The sequence below is a fragment of the Austrofundulus limnaeus genome, unplaced genomic scaffold (assembly GCF_001266775.1).
Source record: "Austrofundulus limnaeus strain Quisiro unplaced genomic scaffold, Austrofundulus_limnaeus-1.0 Scaffold982, whole genome shotgun sequence".
Lineage (NCBI taxonomy): Eukaryota > Metazoa > Chordata > Actinopteri > Cyprinodontiformes > Rivulidae > Austrofundulus > Austrofundulus limnaeus.
Genome location: NW_013953384.1, coordinates 62,952 through 80,941, shown reverse-complemented (window position 1 = coordinate 80,941; position 17,990 = coordinate 62,952). Strand labels below are relative to the sequence as shown.

The following is a 17,990-nucleotide window of genomic DNA, read 5'->3' as shown; positions in this document are numbered from 1 at the left end:
AATCAAAAAGTTGAAATCTTTAAATATCCAATAGAAACAGTTCAAGCTAATGTCAGAGTTTTCTGTTAGCAGGTCGACCTCAGGATAAAAACCACTTCCTGTTTGGACACAACAACGACACGATTCACGATTTATCATCACTTTTAATACTGACCATCAAAACATTTCCACGGTAAAATCCACAGACGAAAACTGATCATCTTCTACATTTAGACACAAAACCTGATGAAGTTAAACACAAACTGTTTTTTTTTACGACACAGTGAAACAGGTGTTGAACATCAGTTTTTTAAAGATATCTTTCACTTGATTTGATCCAATTTAATTTTATATTTTCACCTCAAATTCAGACTAGATGCGGTCCCGCTCTGCTCTGATGTTCGCCGCCGTTTGTTTGCAACTTATCAGGCGTCTGCCTCACTCCGGTCCACTCCGGTCTGACAAGCATGTGCATAAAACGTAAGATTGTGTGATAAATCCAGATAAACGTGGAAATCACAGCAAAACAATTCATTCTGTGGAAGACGGACTCCAAACAGCTGAAACTGTATCGTTGTCGTCTTTTTGAAACTTCTGATTTCAAAATAAAACCCACGTCTGTTCATATGCTGCACGCTACATGTTGCCATCTGCTTCCCAAACAGAATGATTAATGTCGACAGCATTTGTGTAGAAATATATCCATATATTTATTAATATCGCTGGAATTTTGACAAAATTTGTTAGCCTTTTTTATTATTTTGAAAATACGGATGTGGTGCGTGTGCCTTTTCCTGTTTGTGTGACGTAAGCTGTGTCCAAAACGACAGGCCTGGTCCTCCGGAGGACCCGGACTACCCTGTCGAGGTGGGCCGGGTCCTTGGTAGACTGGGAAGACGGGAAAAAGGAGGCTGTGAATTTGGACGGTCTAGCCTCCCGTCCTTACCCCGGCGTACGTCAAATCACCTAGCAACTGTGACGACGCTAAACAAGCAAACTTAAATCAAAATTAGAAAAATATCAATACATTAGCATTATTAATATCACAAAACTATAAAAATTAACTTAAAGGTATCATTTGAAGAACTAATTGACCCGCTGTAGGTTCATGTTTATTTCCGCGGTTTTTTATGACAAAAATAATATTTAAAAACATGTCCATGCAAATGATAAAAGTATTAGAATTACAACCGCTAATTTTTTTTAATTTTTATATCACCATATTTTTATTTAAAATGTATTCTTTTCTCTCGCTTCGTCCGCCATTACTAGCATAAAAAAATCTCCGGTCGGGCCGCAAAGCATTATGGGATATGCTGGGCCGGGAAGSATCCATCAGACCTGTCCTTCGATTCGGGCCAAAGGAAGGACGTATTTGTCGGCCGCATCGGAGGAGTCTTTGGTTTTGGACGTCCTTCGTCGCGGCGCTGTGACGTATGCGGCCGACAAATTCGGCCTTCGGAGGACCCGTCCTGCCGTTTTGGACACAGCGGTAATCTTTGTAGATTGACTCCGACGCACCTCTGGCATCCAGCAAAAATAGAATGGAATCTAATTTTGCAGAGCCACTAATACTAGTACCAGTAATACTCTCATTGGTTTTAATGTATTTACTGCGGCGGTCGGACCGGAGCATCTAGAGTAAATTTAGGATCAGAGTTTAGAGCCATAAATACATAAAACATTTCAATCCAACCCTGATTCCTACTTCATCTACGTCACGTCTAATACAATATTTAAGGATTCCATGAGTTTGAGGGTAAAAAACATCACTTCACGACATCGACATGCATCACGATTTGTGTTTTTCTGCTCAGATCTACTGGAGACGACGACACGAGCTTTGAGGATGTGGTTGACGTGTTGGAGGTGAGGCGGGGTCTTCAGGCCCTCAGGAGGTGAGGCGGGGTCTTCCGGCCCTCACAGGATGCTCTCACGCTCCTCGCTGAAGGTCACGGTGTCGGATGACACGGTGCAGATCTCCGGCGGGTCTCCGGGCTTCAGGCCCCTCTTCAGGTGGACCACCCTGACGTTCTCGTTGTTCGGGCCGGGCCTGGTGGTGGAGCTCGGGGTGATGATGACGTCACCGGCGGTGGTTTTGTCGGAGGAGGCGGGGCCCTCGGCGGGTGGGCGGGGCCGGTTGGTGTTGTTGTTCAGTGTGACGTTGCTCGGCGTGCAGTTCAGGTTGTAGGACTTGGAGGAGGGCCAGCTCTCCTCGGGGCTGCTGGCCAGCAGGCTGCACTGGTCCTCGGAGCAGATGGACATGCGGGTCACGGCGGGGTCCTGCAGGCCGCTGAGGCTGCTGGGAAGGCCGCGCTTCCTGGCGGCGCCGTCCTCGTCCAGCTCGATGAGGTCGGCTCGCTCTAACTGCGACAGGTCCGCCTCCTCGTCCTGCAGCGAGTGGTTCGGGGAGCTCTCGTTGGATCGGACGCCCGAGTCGGACGAGTCCTTCTTGTCCAGCATGGCGTCGGACAGGTAGTCCTTCCCCTTCAGCGCCAGCGAGCCGCTGGGTAGCTTCGGATCCACTACTTTCTTGCCGTCTTTCATCAACGGAGGATTGTCGGACTCTTCGGACTCCTCGTCGTCGCTGGTCAGCTTCTGGTACCTCAGCCCGCCGCTCGCCTTCACCTTCAGGTCAGCGGCGCCCTGGAACAGCCCGCCTCTCTCCGCCGACAGTTTGCGGGTCAGCAGGGACTTGGAGGACCCGTGGTCGCCCTTCTCATCCTCCTCGGTAATCGGGTCGAGCCCGTCGCCGTTGGAGGTGAAGTCGGTGCCGTCAGCTGCCGGTTTGGCGCCGCTCCTCTTGTTGAAGGACTTGCGTCCGTCTTGCTCGTCCTTGCTCTTGTCCTCGGATGACGTCATGAACTGTCCTGGCTGTGGTTGGACGGGCCTCTCTGTGGCCCCGCCCATCTCCAGCGTGGCCATCTGGGCGATGTATTCCTGGTAGGCGCTGCGGTACTCCGCCTGCTGCTTGTCCGTCAGCCTGGAGATGTCGTTGGAGGACTCCTGGGAGTTCAGGCTGGTCATGCTGGCGGTGCGGTGAGCGCCCCCCTGAGGACAGACGACATGTTAAAGCGACCGCCTCCTGAAGGAGAGCTGGTTCTGTCGGATCGAGTAAGGGGTCTCTGCGGTAGGTTTTGTCCTGTGGGCGGAGACGGCCCTACTCGTGATTGGCGGAGGTTTCGATGTGGGCGGTGATGGCCCAAGAGACGTGATTGGTCAGATTGACGGTGGGGTTTGAGGAGACTGGAGGCAGCGGGGAGTAGCTTGATCGAGTCGGGCAGGAAGCAACACGTTTTTTAAGATTAATTTTAGTCATAACTTGAGAAAGGAAAGCGCTAGTTGCACAAAATTTGAATGTCGTACGTGTGAAAAGATGTGTGACAATATGGCTTGGTTAAAACACCTCTAACCAGCCTGTAAAAAGATCCCTTCCTCAAGTTATGACTAAAATTACCATATTTATTCATGTATAATACAATCTCATGTATAATACGACTCCCCCCTTTTTGAGCTTAAAAAGCATAAAATTTTAATCCTCAAACTACCTCCAATTTCATACAGACTTCAAGATTTTTCAGCCTTTGCAGTCTTTATACATATTAGTAAAATGATCATTGGACTGTTCGTTTTATTTTAACATCATATGTACGAAAAGGTATTTTGACAAAAAATATATATCAGCTGTAGCAGCATCATATGAATTCTGGCATTTTACACATAGTCCACCAAGAGGCGCCAACACAAAAGTCAGAGACTTCACATGAGATTTGGACCATCTTGTGGGGGAAAAGCAGCTTACTTCCTACTCGTGCGCACAAAGTTTCCCCCTCTGGTGGGGAAACTTTTTTTCAGGGATACAAACTTTTTCATAACACCAGTAGACGGCAGCCATTACAGGTGAACATGTGTTTGTTGTTGTTCGAGGAGCGGCCCGGTCACACACTAATGTCATTAGTTTGGTATCATTACTAAGGTGCAGGACTGCCTTTTTTTCTTTTATTTCACATCATGTCGCCTGCCTGGATCTGTTATTATCTCGCTCTGAAGCACGGAGGAGTGTCGGAGGTGAGCTTGTTTCAACTGCTTTTTACGTCATGGTCTCATTTCCGGACTCAGGCATTTTGTGAATGAAGCCGATACTTCAGTTAAAATACATAAGTAAAAATATTTATCAGAGTATAGTACTACCCCCCAACTTTACGGATGATTTTATGGATTTAATTTTACGTATTATACTTGAATAAATACGGAAATCTAAAAAAAAAAAGTTACTTCCTGCCTGACTCAACCAAGCTACTCCCCGCTGCCTCCAGCCTCATACCCCACCAGCAATCCGACCAATCATACCTCTTGGGCCGTCTCCACCCACATCAAGACCTTGACCAATGACGATTTGAGCCGTCTCTGCCCACAGGACAACACGTTCTGCAGAGACCCCTACTTGGTCGGATCAGTGGAGGGCGGGGTTTACCATCCACGCCACGCTCCCGTTGCGCTGCGGCTCGTCCAGCCCCACGCCGCTCAGCTCCTCGAAGCTCAGGTTGAAGCTGTACATCGCGTCGGCATTGGCGGCGCCGGCGAGGTGCGGAGCCATCGCCCGCCTTCCCAGCTCCACGTGACCGCCCACCACGCTGCCTTGCTCGCTGGCGGTTTCCTCGTGCAGCACCTGGCTCTCGACGTGACGCAGCTCCAGAACCTGGAAGCAGACAGAGGGTCAAACCTGGAACTGGTATTAAAAAGAACCGTTTGATGTTTGTGTCCGGACCATGGCCCTGAAGAGCTGCCAGTCTCCAAAGTTCATGTTCATCTCCTTCTTCAGCTCGTCGATGTTGCACTGAGACAGAACTCTGCCGTTCACGTTGGCCTGAGACCAGAACAGGGAGGAGAGACGAGTTTTAGTTTCAGGTTTCTGGTGTTGCTGCGTGTTCCTCGGCTGGTTCCCCTCACCTTCCGGATGGTGGCGGTGTACTGCCCGACGATGCTCTGGTCAATGCCTTCCATCTGCCGCACGCGCTCACAGATGGCATCTGTCGTCATGGAGCTGAGGAGGAGGGCGGGAGCGCCGGACACGACGGAGGCGGAGCCCTGAGTTAAACAAGTTAAATTCAGGTTTTATTTAAAAAAAAAGTCAACTAGAAGTTCAACCTTGTGTCACAGGCTAACAAAAAGCTAAAACCAGAAAGCCGTATGGGCCTAATGTTCACCTGCCACCCTTCATGCATATCATCTGTTAGCTGTGGCAGCCATCTTGAATTTAATTGACCCAATGATGTGTTTTAATTAAAATACTAAAATACTGTCAAATAAAGCAGGTGGTAGTTTCAGATAAGGTGCGTGAGTTTTTAACGGAGCAGTAAAAAGAAACAAAACTACGACTGTTCTTCATCATCATCATCATCAGTTTCCTGCTCTGTAACTTTAAGGTAGAACAGAGTGAGAGGAACAAACAGGTGCAGGTGGTCCAGGCAAGGAGCATGCTGGGAGACGTGGTGGTGAAACAATCGTTTTTAGGTCCACAGCAACAAGCTGAGCTGATTTATACATGCTGAGTCAGTATTCCCGTCACTATTTCCTGTTTCGAGGTTCTTCTGCTCACCGTTTGGGCTATGACTTCCTCAGCAAACGTTCAGCTATTTGAACCTATCACAGCTCTGATTTTTGACAGAATTTTTACATTTTAAAATTGTTAAAGGAGACCAATTATGGGTCCTAGAAATGTTTATGGTATGTCTGTGGGCTATCCAGACCATCTTCATTCAATTTAATGCACAAAATAATTCTCAGATAATAAAATTTCCCATTTTCTAGTTCTGCCTGCTCTGACTTCTGTTCAGAAGAGCTGTTTATGTTAATGAGCTCTGTTGGTAACGCCCTCCAAAAATCTGTTGACATTAACTCCGCCCTCCAAAGCCAGCGTTTACGTTAGCATGGCTAATAATAGCAGAAGCTCCGTTGTACAACCATATGAGACCCAGAGGCAGAGTCGTGGTCACAGCTTTTTTTGTTTTTCTCCCTCCTCTGCTCTGCGCTCACTCTGCATGCTGTTACCAGAGCAGGGAGCAGCAGCGGTCAAAATACCTCAGAAACTCAAGGCTTTAATAAGCTAAACAATAGAGGTACATGAGAAAACGTGTTCATCACGAATGAAAATAAATAAATAATTAAATTGTGTCCGTGCCGCTCTCTGGACCAACACTCTACCCATTGCCGTATTGGAGGCTTGTTGTGAAATGAGCTGCACATTGCACAACAACACGGTGACGACTTTTTATACTGAGGAGGTGGAGCTTCACCCGGGGGTTGCTAGGTAAGGGGCTGAACGCAGGTTCCGGTGGGTTGTCGTACAGCTTGTGACATCACAAAATGACGGAAGTATAAAACTTGTCGTTAAAATACATTAAAAATACATTTACTTACAGTAAATATACCCCTGGGTGCATTTTTTTGGTCCTAGGACTGTTTTTTTTAGAAGTACATACCCAAAGTTGAGTAAAAAAACCTTTAAAAAGTGAATTTTGCATAATAAGTCCCCTTTAAACTTTTTAACACTGAAAAGAAGGGAGAATTCAGAAATTTTACTGAAGCGCCTTTGCTTCATTTTTAGCTACCGCTTTGCTAGTTTTAGCTTTCGTTTTTAGCTGCTGTTTCGTAGATTTTTAGTTTTCCACTCTCATTTATTAAAAAAAAAACCTCATTGTTTGCTGTGGACATAAAAAGGAAAAACGGACAGCTGTCAGGAAAAGTTCAGTACCTGCTTCTTTTTTAAAGATGAGTTCTTAGACTGCAGACAGACAGACAGACAGACAGACAGACAGACAGACAGACAGACAGATGGGGAAAACATCAGGAGAACACAGATGAACCATGTGACACAAACAGGAAGTGAATCTGGCTGATAGCAGCAACAACCACAGAAGAAGAAAAGTAGAAAGTTTGAGTTTTATTGAGAAGAAATTTGAAAAAAACAAACAAACAAACAAAAAAAAACTGTGTGAAAATAAATCCTGTTGTCTAATGTTTACTTTACCATTCAGGTAAATCAGCCTTTTATTTTCAACCATGTTTTAGTTTTTTATATGTGCTGTCTCAGTAGTTACATTAAATATCTGATCATCATCATTGTTGGTGTTAGTTTTTGTTCTTCTGCTGCCCTGAAGTCAAAAAGTCCCAGAAGGTCTCATGGTTAGGACTGAGGACCTGTGGGTCATTTTGACCCCAGGGCAGCAGGAGGTTGATTAGTAGTTAGTTCTCTGAAGGTTCCTGCAGATGGTCGTACTTACGGCGGCGTCTCTGCTGACGGGTTTAGAAGGCGGGCGTTGATGAAGGTGTGGTGGGAAGGAGGCCACAAGTGGGCGGGGCAGCTGGTAAAGGTGGTGGGGGAAATATGGCTGAGGGGGGTGGAGGTGGGAGGAAGAACATAAAAAATATGAAAAATGTTCATGGAGGCGCGTCAACATAAAATAACTCAAACTGGGGAGGAAATCTCTGCTGCTGCATCAAACGGAACACCTGAACAGGTCAAAAGTCACAGGAGAACATCTGAGCCACCTGATTGGTTCTGAGTGAAGAGCTCAACTCTGATTGGATGTCAGCTGATTGGTTGTTTGCATGTGGCAGCAGAGATTCAAAACAGGTGAAAAATGATTCAAAATGAAACAAACGATGGAAGCGAACCAGGAGGAAGTGACGATGTCATCACTCTGACAGTGGGCGGGGCCTGCACTCACCCTATTGTAGAAGGGGTGCTGTGGGCCGGCCATGCCGCTGTAGACCACGCCCCCTGCCGGCGGGTTGAACGGGCCGCTGAAGGAGGCCGACGGCGAGCAGGTGGACGACACCTGGCTGTAGACCGAGGTGGGGCGGGGCTGAACCTCCAGCAGCGGCACGGCCGGGTACGTGACTCCGCCCACGTTCATCTGCTCCCGGGCCGCACGAACATCTGGATCAATAAATATTTAAATATTAGAGACATCTGTTTTAAGACGTCTTCTATCTGGACAGACATGGATCTGAAGTCCGGCTCCAGGGACAACCGTTGGGTCTCACCTGCGATGATCTCTCTGAGTTTGGGGTCCAGGTTGACCGTACACGGCAGGAAGGTCCGGATGTCTCTGGCTGTCAGGACGGGCGTCCGCGAGGACAGGAAGACCTCGAAGCTGCGGATGTCTCCGTCGATCTCCAGCAGCGGTTCCACGTCTTTGGTGGTCGGGATGTTCTTGGACACTCTGAGGAACAGAAGACATCAGCTGCAGTCGGACCGGTTCTGGCTCAGGTAGACCAAAGCGGCTGTGACCTCTGACCTCTCGTAGATGGACTTGAGCGTAGCCTGGTCGGGGACGCCGTCCGTCTCTTCCAGGTACAGGATGATCCAGGAGGTCCTGTAGGGCCACTGCTCTGTCAGGTTGATCCAGGACGCCAGGCGGTCCCAGCTGAAGCTGATCTGATTGGCCCTCAGGAGACGACCTGGACACAGGAAGAGGCGTGGTTAACTGCGGCCGGAACCCGGTCAGACCTGGAGGAGGAGGAGGAGGTCCTGGTTCACCTGTGACAGAGACGATGTTCAGCAGACGCCTCATGGACTGAGGGCTGATGTCACTGAACCAGTCCTCCGTCACCATCAGCTTCGTCAGGTCGAAGGACATCTGACGGGTCACGGAGCGCTGCACCTGCCGCCGCCGGTACGTGTCCTGGAGCCGCACAACACGGGTCACATGACCACAAAAACCACACAACATGGGTCACATGACCACAAAAACCACGCAACATGGGTCACATGACCACAAAAACCACACAACACGGGTCACATGACCACAAACACTGAACTGACTGAAGCCTTTGATCATTTTTATCTCATCTGAATCATACGATAAAAATCAGAACAAAAAAAAAAAAAGGAAGTGGGTGGGGCTAAACTAGGAAGTGGGCGGGGCTAACGTCAGAATAAATTCGGGAAAAAACCTGTTCTGTGGAATAAAAATGGAAACTCTCCACGGGTCACATGACCACAAGGAAGAACTGATGGTCCAAAAAATTTTTGATATGATTGGAATAATGAAAAGAGGACTTGGGCGGGGCTAAAGTATTATGTGGGCGGGGCTAAGGTCAGAATAAATTAAGGAAATTGTCTATTTAGGTGAAAAAAGGAACTTAGATATCTTGGCATGTCCTAAATGTGCAGGAAAAAAGTTTTTAAATATGAAGTTTTAAATAAAAAAAGAACAAAGTCTAAACTAAAGGAAAAGATCCATAAATGTTTAAAAATGTGACCTTTTTCCTGCAAAATTAAGAGATTTTTTTAACAGAAATATGACATCAATGCTGGAATTTCCGACATCTTTCCATGATTTTTTTTCCACCAGCTCCTTTTCTGAATTTATTTCCTTCAAACTTCAGCCAGTTCTGTTGAATAAAAACAGAAACGGTCCACCTTACCCTGCGGTTCAGAGTCGATTTGCTGCCAAACTTTGTTAACTCTCCCAAACTGTGCTGAGAAAGTTTCCGGTCCAGTTCTTCGTGCCAACCGGCTGAAAACAACAAAAACCCGTTTTGTTAAAACCGAGCTGAGAAACAGAGCGACTGTGTTGTGTTTGGTTGCCACGGTTACCTTCAGAGTTGGCGGCGTCCCCGTTGGTTGGCGCTGCGGCGGCGCACATCTTCCTGGCGCTGGAGAGCCCGCGGCTGTTGAGGAAGACGGGCAGGTGGACGATGTTCCTCATGTAGTCGTGTCCGTTGATGTTGGAGTCCCGCAGGACGCTGTTCAGGTTCTGGTTGATGGCTTTGATGATGATGTGCGGGTCGCTGGCGAAGATGGAGATGAAGGGGCCTTTGGAGAACAAGACTCGGACCGTGTCGAGCATCTGCAGGACTTTGTCCTGTTCGCACGAGTCCAGGCCGTCGATGACGACCACCAGCCTCGTCTGATGCTGCGTGAAGCTGTCGATGGTCTTCGCCATCCTCGCCATCAGCTCCACCTCATGCTTCAACACCTGGGAGACCAAATCAGGTGAACCCAAGCTCAAACCGCTCGCTCTGTGTTGTCGAAAAGGCCACGGCCCCTCACCTTCATGAAGCCCTCGCTCTTCAGTTTGGTCATCCTGTTGGCGGCGCCGTGGAGTCTCTTCCTCTGCGAGTTCAGCACCGAGTCGGTGACCTGCCACCAGGTCCTGCAGTTCAGCAGCACGGCCAGCCCCACCACGCTGCCCACGGCGATCTGGACCGCGTTCACCGTCTGGTTCTCGCTGTCCACCTTGAAGATGACCAGCAGCGACATGCCGGCCACCAGGCAGGCCAGGACGAAGAGGAAGAGGATGAAGGACGGCAGGCAGCACGTCCTCTTCCACTTCCTCTTTCCTGCAGGAAATGACCCAAGAGAGTGAAAACAGCTGATTAAATTTAGCTTTAACAACAATGGCTTGTGCTGCGTAAGTTTTAGGTTTAATCAAAGATTCTGTTTGTATTAGCTTCTTGCTAAGCTAGTGCTAAAACAACTGTTACTAGCAAGGTTTTGTTACTTTTAGCTACTGAAGTCCTAATTTGATCTTTAAGCATGATTCTGCTTATTTTAGCTTCTTGCTACACTAGTGTTTAGCCAACTTTTGTTTTTAGCAAGGTTTCTTTACTTTTTATATTTCTGTGCAAAATTTAGCTTTAAGCAACAATGTTGATGTATTAGCTTCTTGCTAGGCTAGTGTTTAGCTAACTTATTTTTAGCAAGGTTTTGTTACTTTTAGCTATTGCAGTCCTAATTTTAGCTTTAAGCATGATTCTGCTTATTTTAGCTTCTTGTTAGGCTAGTGCTTAGCCAACTTTTGTTTGTCGCAAGGTTTTGTTGCTTTTAGCTATTGCAGTACTAATTTTAGCTTTAGGCAACTTTTGTGTTTATATTAGCTTCTTGCTTGGCTAGTGCTTAGCCAACTTTTGATTTTAGCAAGGTTTTGTTACTTTTTATATTTCTGTGTTAATTTTAGCTTTAAGCAACAATTCTGATGTATTAACTTCTTGCTAGGCTAGTGTTTAGCTAACTTATTTTTAGTAAGGTTTTGTTACTTTTAGCTATTTCTGTCTTAATTTTAGCTTTAAGCAAAGTTTGTGTTTGTATTAGCTTTTTGCTAAGCTTGTGCTAAAACAAATTTTGCTAGCAAGGTTTTGTTACTTTTAGCTATTGCAGTCCTAATTTTAGCTTTAAGCATGATTCTGCTTATTTTAGCTTCTTGTTAGGCTAGTGCTTAGGCAACTTTTGTTTTTCGCAAGGTTTTGTTGCTTTTAGCTATTGCTGTGCTAATTTTAGCTTTAAGCATGATTCTGTTTCTATTAGCTTCTTGCTAGGCGTGTGTTTTGCCAACTTTTGTTTTTAGCAAGGTTTTGTTAGTTTTAGCTATTTCTGTCCTAATTTTAGCTTTAAGCAAAGTTTGTGTTTGTATTAGTTTCTTGCTAGGCTAGTGTTTAGCTAACTTATTTTTAGCAAGGTTTTGTTACTTTTAGCTATTTCTGTCCTAATTTTAGCTTTAAGCAAGATTCTACTTATTTTAGCTTCTTGCTAGGCTAGTGCTTAGCCAACTTTTGTTTTTAACAAGGTTTTGTTACATCTAGCTATTGTTGTGCTAATTTTAGCTTTAAGCTACTTTAGCTGAAAAGCGAAGTCCCTTGCGTGTCCTTGATCTTAAAGCTACTCAGTTGCTTCATTAGCTTAAAGCTAAAATTAGCTTAAAGTTACTCAGTTGCTTCAGTACCTTAAAGCCTCTGTAGCTTAAAGCTAACTTTAGCTTTAAGCTACTGTAGCTGAAAAGCTAAGTACCTTGCATCTCCTCGGTCAGTAGCTTATAGCTACTCAGTTGCTTTATAAGCTTAAAGCCCCAGAAGCTTAAAGCTAATTTTAGATTTAAGCCACTTTAGCTGAAAAGCTACATACCTTGTGTCTCCTCTGTCTTAAACACTCTGAACAGACGTGTGGCGAGGAAGCCGAACTCTCTCTCGCAGGCGTCCGACAGCGTCGCGATCATCTCGGCCATGGACGTCTCTCCCCCGACGCTGGAAAGGCGGTTGTAGTCGGTGAACAGGAACCTGCAGGAGAGGCCGGTCCAGCATCAGTTTCAGGAGATCCGCTCTGTTTTAAACCTCAGGACCATCAGCCGTACCTGACAGGTAGAGCCCTGGTGCTCTGCTCCGGCAGCTCCGGCGGGTTGACGAACATCAGCTTCAGCAGCAGCTCCAAGTAGCCGATGTGGCGAGCCAGACGGGTGCTGAGGAGCCACGCCCACGTCCAGTTCTCGCCCTCCCTGCGCCCTCCGAAGTACACGACCACTGTAGATCACACAAACACCTGACGTTTCAAAACACTGAAGTAGAGGAACTAAAGCTGAAATCTGCTGAGGTGGTAAAGCACACACTGGGTTGTACCAGCAGACTTTAAGGCAGATGGAAAATAATTATTGTCTGCCTGACCGAAAACATTTTCTCTGTTCCCAAACAACTGATAACAGACTCGTCTCCCACCCACATGACCTTGAGGCTGTGGATCTAATTTCTCCTGGTGTTTACGTTGACTTGTAGCTCCTCCCCCACCTCTCCTACCTCTCCCTCCGTCTAATCTGATCTCCTGAAGGTCAGTCTGGAGCTGCACAGAATGAACAATTCAACACCAGTATTCTGAACTATGGCTGAACTATGAGTTTTTCTTTGGGAGGTTCGATTCTTTGGACTCTTTCCTTCTAAACTCACTCACTCCTCTGGCTAATAGATGTGCTTTAGCTTTGTAGAGGTTTTTTTTTTATAAACACCATAGTGTTTCATATTTCGTTGGTATAAATATGATGTTTTGTTTTTTTTCCTCATATAACCTTCTGTGGTATTTTTGTTTTTCTTTTTAAAGGTAGTGCGACCCCTGCTGGTTGTTGCATGACATGATCATCTGTTCCCCTCATGTTTTTTGTCATGTGTGTCTTCTTGAATGGGTGTTCTTAAATGTAATTTCATTGTGCTCTGTACAATGACAATGAAGGCATCATCAATCAATCAAAATCAACAAAAAAAACAAACAAACAAAAGCTCACCACATAAAATGTAAAGTACAGACAGCAGGGTCAGGGACATTGCAATGGCGAGTTTTGGTTCGATGGTGAGGCCGAGGACGATGGCGACGGAGCCACAGAACAGCAGCGACATAAAGACGGCGAGCCAGGAGAACTGTAACAATGGCTCGATCTGCTGCCCTGCGAACGTCTTCATCTCATCTGAGGAGGAGGAGGAAGAGAGGCCTTAACTCGTGCCCACCAGGCGTGTGCATGTGTGCATGCGCACATGGACTCACCCTCCAGCTTTTTGAGCAGGAAGGACTTGCCGCTGCCCCACTGGGCGTACAGACCCACGCAGATGGGGGGCTGCATGGTGGGTTCACTCAGGATGTCTGCCAGAGCAGAGCTGTACAGGTCGTAGCCCAACATGTCTCCGTCCGTCTCTGTGGGGGACAGGTGACCTGCGGGGGGCGGGGACACGTCAGGTGAGCACGAGGAAGACAAAAACAGAAATAAAGTCAAGACAAGCCTTACGGGCTCCAAAGATCTGGGTGAGGATGCTCTTCTGGTGGCTGCAGTCGATGTTGTATGGCGTCTCCCCAGCCTTGTTGGGGCGGTACAGCAGGCGGCCATCTTTGGGGTTACGGAGCAGGAGCTCGGCCAGGCGGCGGCTCCGCCCGCGGATGGCGATGTGGAGCGGCGTGTCTCCTTTCTGCACAAACAGAACGAGGGCTGAGTGAAGCGAAAAGGACGGTCGACATATTTGTTTTTTAGATTAGCAAAAGTTTGTTATTTATACCAATTTTTCTAAAATGAAATCATTTTATGGTAAATTATTTATAGTTTAGTAAATAAAAGATGTCCCACCTTGTCCACGGCTGACACTTTGGCTCCTTTATCGAGCAGCAGCTCCACGATCTCTATGTTCCTCATTTTTGTAGCTTTGATCAGAGGCGTCTCCCCGTCCTGAAACAGAACCCATGAAGATTAAAAACACCTGCAGCCTTCATCAAACGTGACTCAGTTTAAAAGGTTTACAGAGATTCATGCTGGGATATAAAGCGTCACTTGATAAATGCTGATATCAGGTTGGTTTCATTTAAGTCTTTTGTCTTGAGGAACCACGTCTGAAATCCTTCAAAGCACTGAATTGGCTCTTTTAACAGTTTATAGCTGCTGCTGTGTCATTCTAATACTTTTAGATCTGCTTTTGTGAACCACAAAATTCTTGTTCGAAGCAGAGGGTGGGATCCAGGAGCATTGCTTTGAAATGGTTTGGGTTCTATTTGACGAAACAAATGTTCTGTGCCAGGCTTGTTAGTTCTGACACAATTTCATGTTGATTGGGTCAAGCTGATCAAAGATGGACCATTCCAAGCAAAAAAGGTCACTTCCTGTTCTCAGGGGGCGGGGCTACGATGATACCACCACATGACCACACAGTATCGTTGGGCATCCCCCCTGGATGGCTCACAGTGAGTTTGGTGTAATTCAGACATTCTATGTGAAAGTTATGGCGTTTCGAAAATGTTGTATCCTCAGCTTCTCCTTTCTGTGGAGTCCCACAAGGCTCAGTTTTAGACCCTCCTCTCTTTTCACTGTACCTCCTTCAGGGTGGCTCGAAAATGATAAAACCTGATATTTCATTTCATTGTTACGCAGATGATAGTCAGATTTATGTGCCTCTTAATCACATACTTTATCCATCTATTTCATCAACTTAAACTAGTTTTATTTAAAACGAAGCAGAACAGGTTATCACAACAACAATCAGTACACATCAGCTGTAAGCCACTGGTCATAAACTTCTGGCTCATCAGGTCTTACCTTGGTGCAGGTCTCTGTGTCGGGGTTACACTGCAGGATGTCTCTCACCATGGTGGCGTTTCCTTTCTCCACGGCCCAATAAAGAGCCGTTTTATTTTCCTACAAAGTCACAAATCCCATCAAAATATTTAATAATTAACATTTTTTTCTGTAAACGACCACGAGGAGATGATTTTAAATCTTACAGAGGGTTTTAAATAAGTTCTTTCTACAAACCTCTGGCTCTTAAATTCGGGTTCAGGACTGAATTACTATCATTTTTTATTGACCGATAAGGTAAAATGATGAGTTTGCATTAATGATTTACATGAAAAATACCCAGAATTCTTTTCACCGTCTAAATTTTTACTCTTTTTGTGAAATATATATATTTTTGTCTGATCAAAGCTATGACTTTTTCTAAACTTATAGATCTAGTCATAGTTTGTTTCATCTGGAAGCTCATTTCTGGCCACGCCCCCTAAGCTCACCTGCCCTCTGATGTCGATGTCGGCGTATTTGTGCAGCAGAGCTCTGACGATCTCCACGTGGCCGCCCCTCACCGCTCCAATCAGCACCGTGTCCCCGCTCTGCAACACACAGCAGCTCGTTAGAGCGTCCTCTGCGGCGGCGCCCGCTCTGCCGGAAAAAACGCCCGAGTCATCGCCTCACCCGGTCGGGGATGTTGACGTACGTCCCCGCGTCCAGCAGGTCCTGGACAATCTCGGTGTGGCCCTCCTTGGCGGCGATCATCAGCGCCGTGTTCCCGTCCTTGTCGGTCATGTTGACGTTGGGGTTCCGCTTCAGCAGCTCCTTCACCACCTTCGTGTAGCCGCCCTTCACCGCCACGATCAGCGCCGTCATGGAGTTCTGAGGACGCCACAGAAACCAGACTTTCCTCAACAGGTTTGCTCTAAACCAGTGAAGTCGTATTAAAGGGATCCCCGGTTAGTTGTAACATTACACTTTATTTGATAAACATTTATTTTAACTGTAAAATAAAGACTGTAAAAATACTGTAGAATGTTCAGTTTTGTAAATTTTTTAAAATATATTTTAACACGGACGGGGCCATTTTATTTACACACAAAGCATTCTGGGTAAATGATGACATGGATAGGTCATCGGTGCGAGGCTGCTAGCGAGCCATATCCACCCTGAAGGTTAATCTTGGACAATATCTGATGATCGACTCTTTTAAATGAAACCAGAGAGCGTTGACAGAGAGGAGAAGGTAGAAATGACTCAGCCTGGAACTGAAAATATGGATGGAGGACAACAGAGCTGCTTCATGGAAGAAGAACYTCAGCTTAGCCTGTTAGCTTTAGCGTTAGCCCCGAAGCTATATTGCCTTATATGTATTAGCTCAGTGCTAGCGCAACAAACTAACAAGCTAAACTGAGGTCCTCCATCCATATTTTCAGTTACAGGCTGAGTCATTTTTGCATTCCCCTCTCTGTCATGTGGATGGAGGACCTCAGTGATGAGAGGAGAATGTGTAGCGTTGAGTTAATACATATATATGGTGATAGCGTCGGGGCTAACGCTAAAGCTAACAGGCTAAGCTGAGGTTCTTCATCCATGAAGCAGCTCTGTTGTCCTCCATCCATATTTTCAGTTCCAGGCTGAGTCATTTCTACCTTCTCCTCTCTGTCAACGCTCTCTGGTTTCATTTAAAAGAGTCGATCATCAGATATTGTCCAAGATTAACCTTCAGGGTGGATATAGCTCGCTAGCAGCCTCGCACCGAGGACCTATCCACGTCATCATTTACCCAGAATGCTTTGTGTGTAAATAAAATGGCTCCGTCCGTGTAATATATTTTTAAACGTTTAGTTAAAAAAATGGTAAAAACTAAACAGCCTACAGTATTTTTACAGTCTTTATTTTACAGTTAAATTATATGTTTATCAAATAAAGTCTAATGTTACAACTAATCATGGATCCTTTAACGGTCTTAACGGTGGCGTTGTGGTGTCGTACCGCCCCCTCCTGGTCAACGTCGGCTCCTTTCTCCAGCAGGTGCATCAGGCAGTCGTAATGTCCCTTCCTGGCCGCCCAGATCAGAGGAGTGGTGCCGTACTGTCGCACAAACAGACAACAACAGTTTGTTTGGAGTTGTTTTCATTTGAGAAGATGAAAAAAGCTTTGTGTTGTTTTTGTTTACCTTATCTGAACAGTTGACTTTGGCGCCGTGATGCAGCAGCAGCTTGACGATCTCCGAGTGACCTCGACCCGCAGCCCAGATGATCGGATAAACGCTGTACTGCTCAGAGAGACCAGGGTGGAAGAGATAAACAACAACAACAACAACAACAACATGCTCCTGTTTGTGTTTCCTGCCTCAATGAGTGAGTGTACCTGACCCGTGGTGTTGGGGTTCCCTCCTTCCTCCAGCAGCAGTTTGGTCACCTCCACACGACCTTTGTAGGACGCCCACATCAGAGCCGTCCAGCCGCCCTGGCACACAAACAATAAACAATAAACAAAAAACCCCAGAAACACAAAGTTTACCTTAATAAAACACAAGAACAGGAGTGTCAGTCATCAGTACAAAATCTAGTTATTTGAACGATAGGAAACAGTTTGTACAGATAAATGATGTAAGATCTAAACTTGGTAATATCACATGTGGAGTAGTCCCTCAGGGTTCTGTACTGGGACCTAAGTTTTTCATTTTATATGTGAATGACTTCGTAAATATGTCAGGACTTTTCAAATGTGTTTTATTTGCTGACGATACAACATTTTTTCTTTTTTTTTTGTTTAGGTAAAGATATAGAAAAAATGTTTGAGATGGTACAGAAAGAATTTGAGAAAATACAAAATTGGTTTCAACAAAACAAATTATCATTAAATTTGGATAAAACAAATTACATGATATTTAGTAACGGGAAGACATCTGTTGATTTTTCATTTAAAGTAGATGGTATTGAGATCTGTAAAGTCAGTGAGGTGAAATTTCTGGGTGTCATCATTGATGACAAGCTGACAGGGAGACCTCACATACATTATTTAAGAACAAAAATATCTAAATCTATTGGAGTACTGTGTAAAGTCAGAGAGTTATTCAATGACAAAGCTCTGCTTGTGTTGTACAATTCAATAACTGTTCCACATTTAATTTACTGTATTGTGTGTGTGTGTTTGTGTGTGAGTGTGTGTGTGTGTGTGTGTGTGTGTGTGTGTGTG

At 45.8% G+C, this 17,990-nt stretch overlaps 1 protein-coding gene across 1 annotated transcript in view; it reads right to left on the bottom strand.

The window, feature by feature from the left end:
• Window positions 1-1,416: 1,416 nt before the first annotated feature.
• Window positions 1,417-17,990, bottom strand: part of kidins220b (kinase D-interacting substrate 220b) — a gene marked incomplete in the record, with an annotated part of 23,387 nt that continues 6,813 nt past the window's right edge. The window contains 24 exon segments of the mRNA XM_014029987.1: window positions 1,417-3,030; window positions 4,454-4,678; window positions 4,748-4,846; window positions 4,930-5,067; window positions 7,263-7,370; window positions 7,710-7,921; window positions 8,029-8,207; window positions 8,283-8,445; window positions 8,525-8,669; window positions 9,415-9,506; window positions 9,587-9,968; window positions 10,043-10,332; window positions 11,891-12,042; window positions 12,117-12,282; window positions 13,032-13,211; window positions 13,289-13,453; window positions 13,527-13,704; window positions 13,860-13,958; window positions 14,820-14,918; window positions 15,290-15,388; window positions 15,471-15,668; window positions 16,782-16,880; window positions 16,966-17,064; window positions 17,160-17,258. Coding sequence (XP_013885441.1) covers window positions 1,900-3,030; window positions 4,454-4,678; window positions 4,748-4,846; window positions 4,930-5,067; window positions 7,263-7,370; window positions 7,710-7,921; window positions 8,029-8,207; window positions 8,283-8,445; window positions 8,525-8,669; window positions 9,415-9,506; window positions 9,587-9,968; window positions 10,043-10,332; window positions 11,891-12,042; window positions 12,117-12,282; window positions 13,032-13,211; window positions 13,289-13,453; window positions 13,527-13,704; window positions 13,860-13,958; window positions 14,820-14,918; window positions 15,290-15,388; window positions 15,471-15,668; window positions 16,782-16,880; window positions 16,966-17,064; window positions 17,160-17,258 — 4,797 coding nt within the window.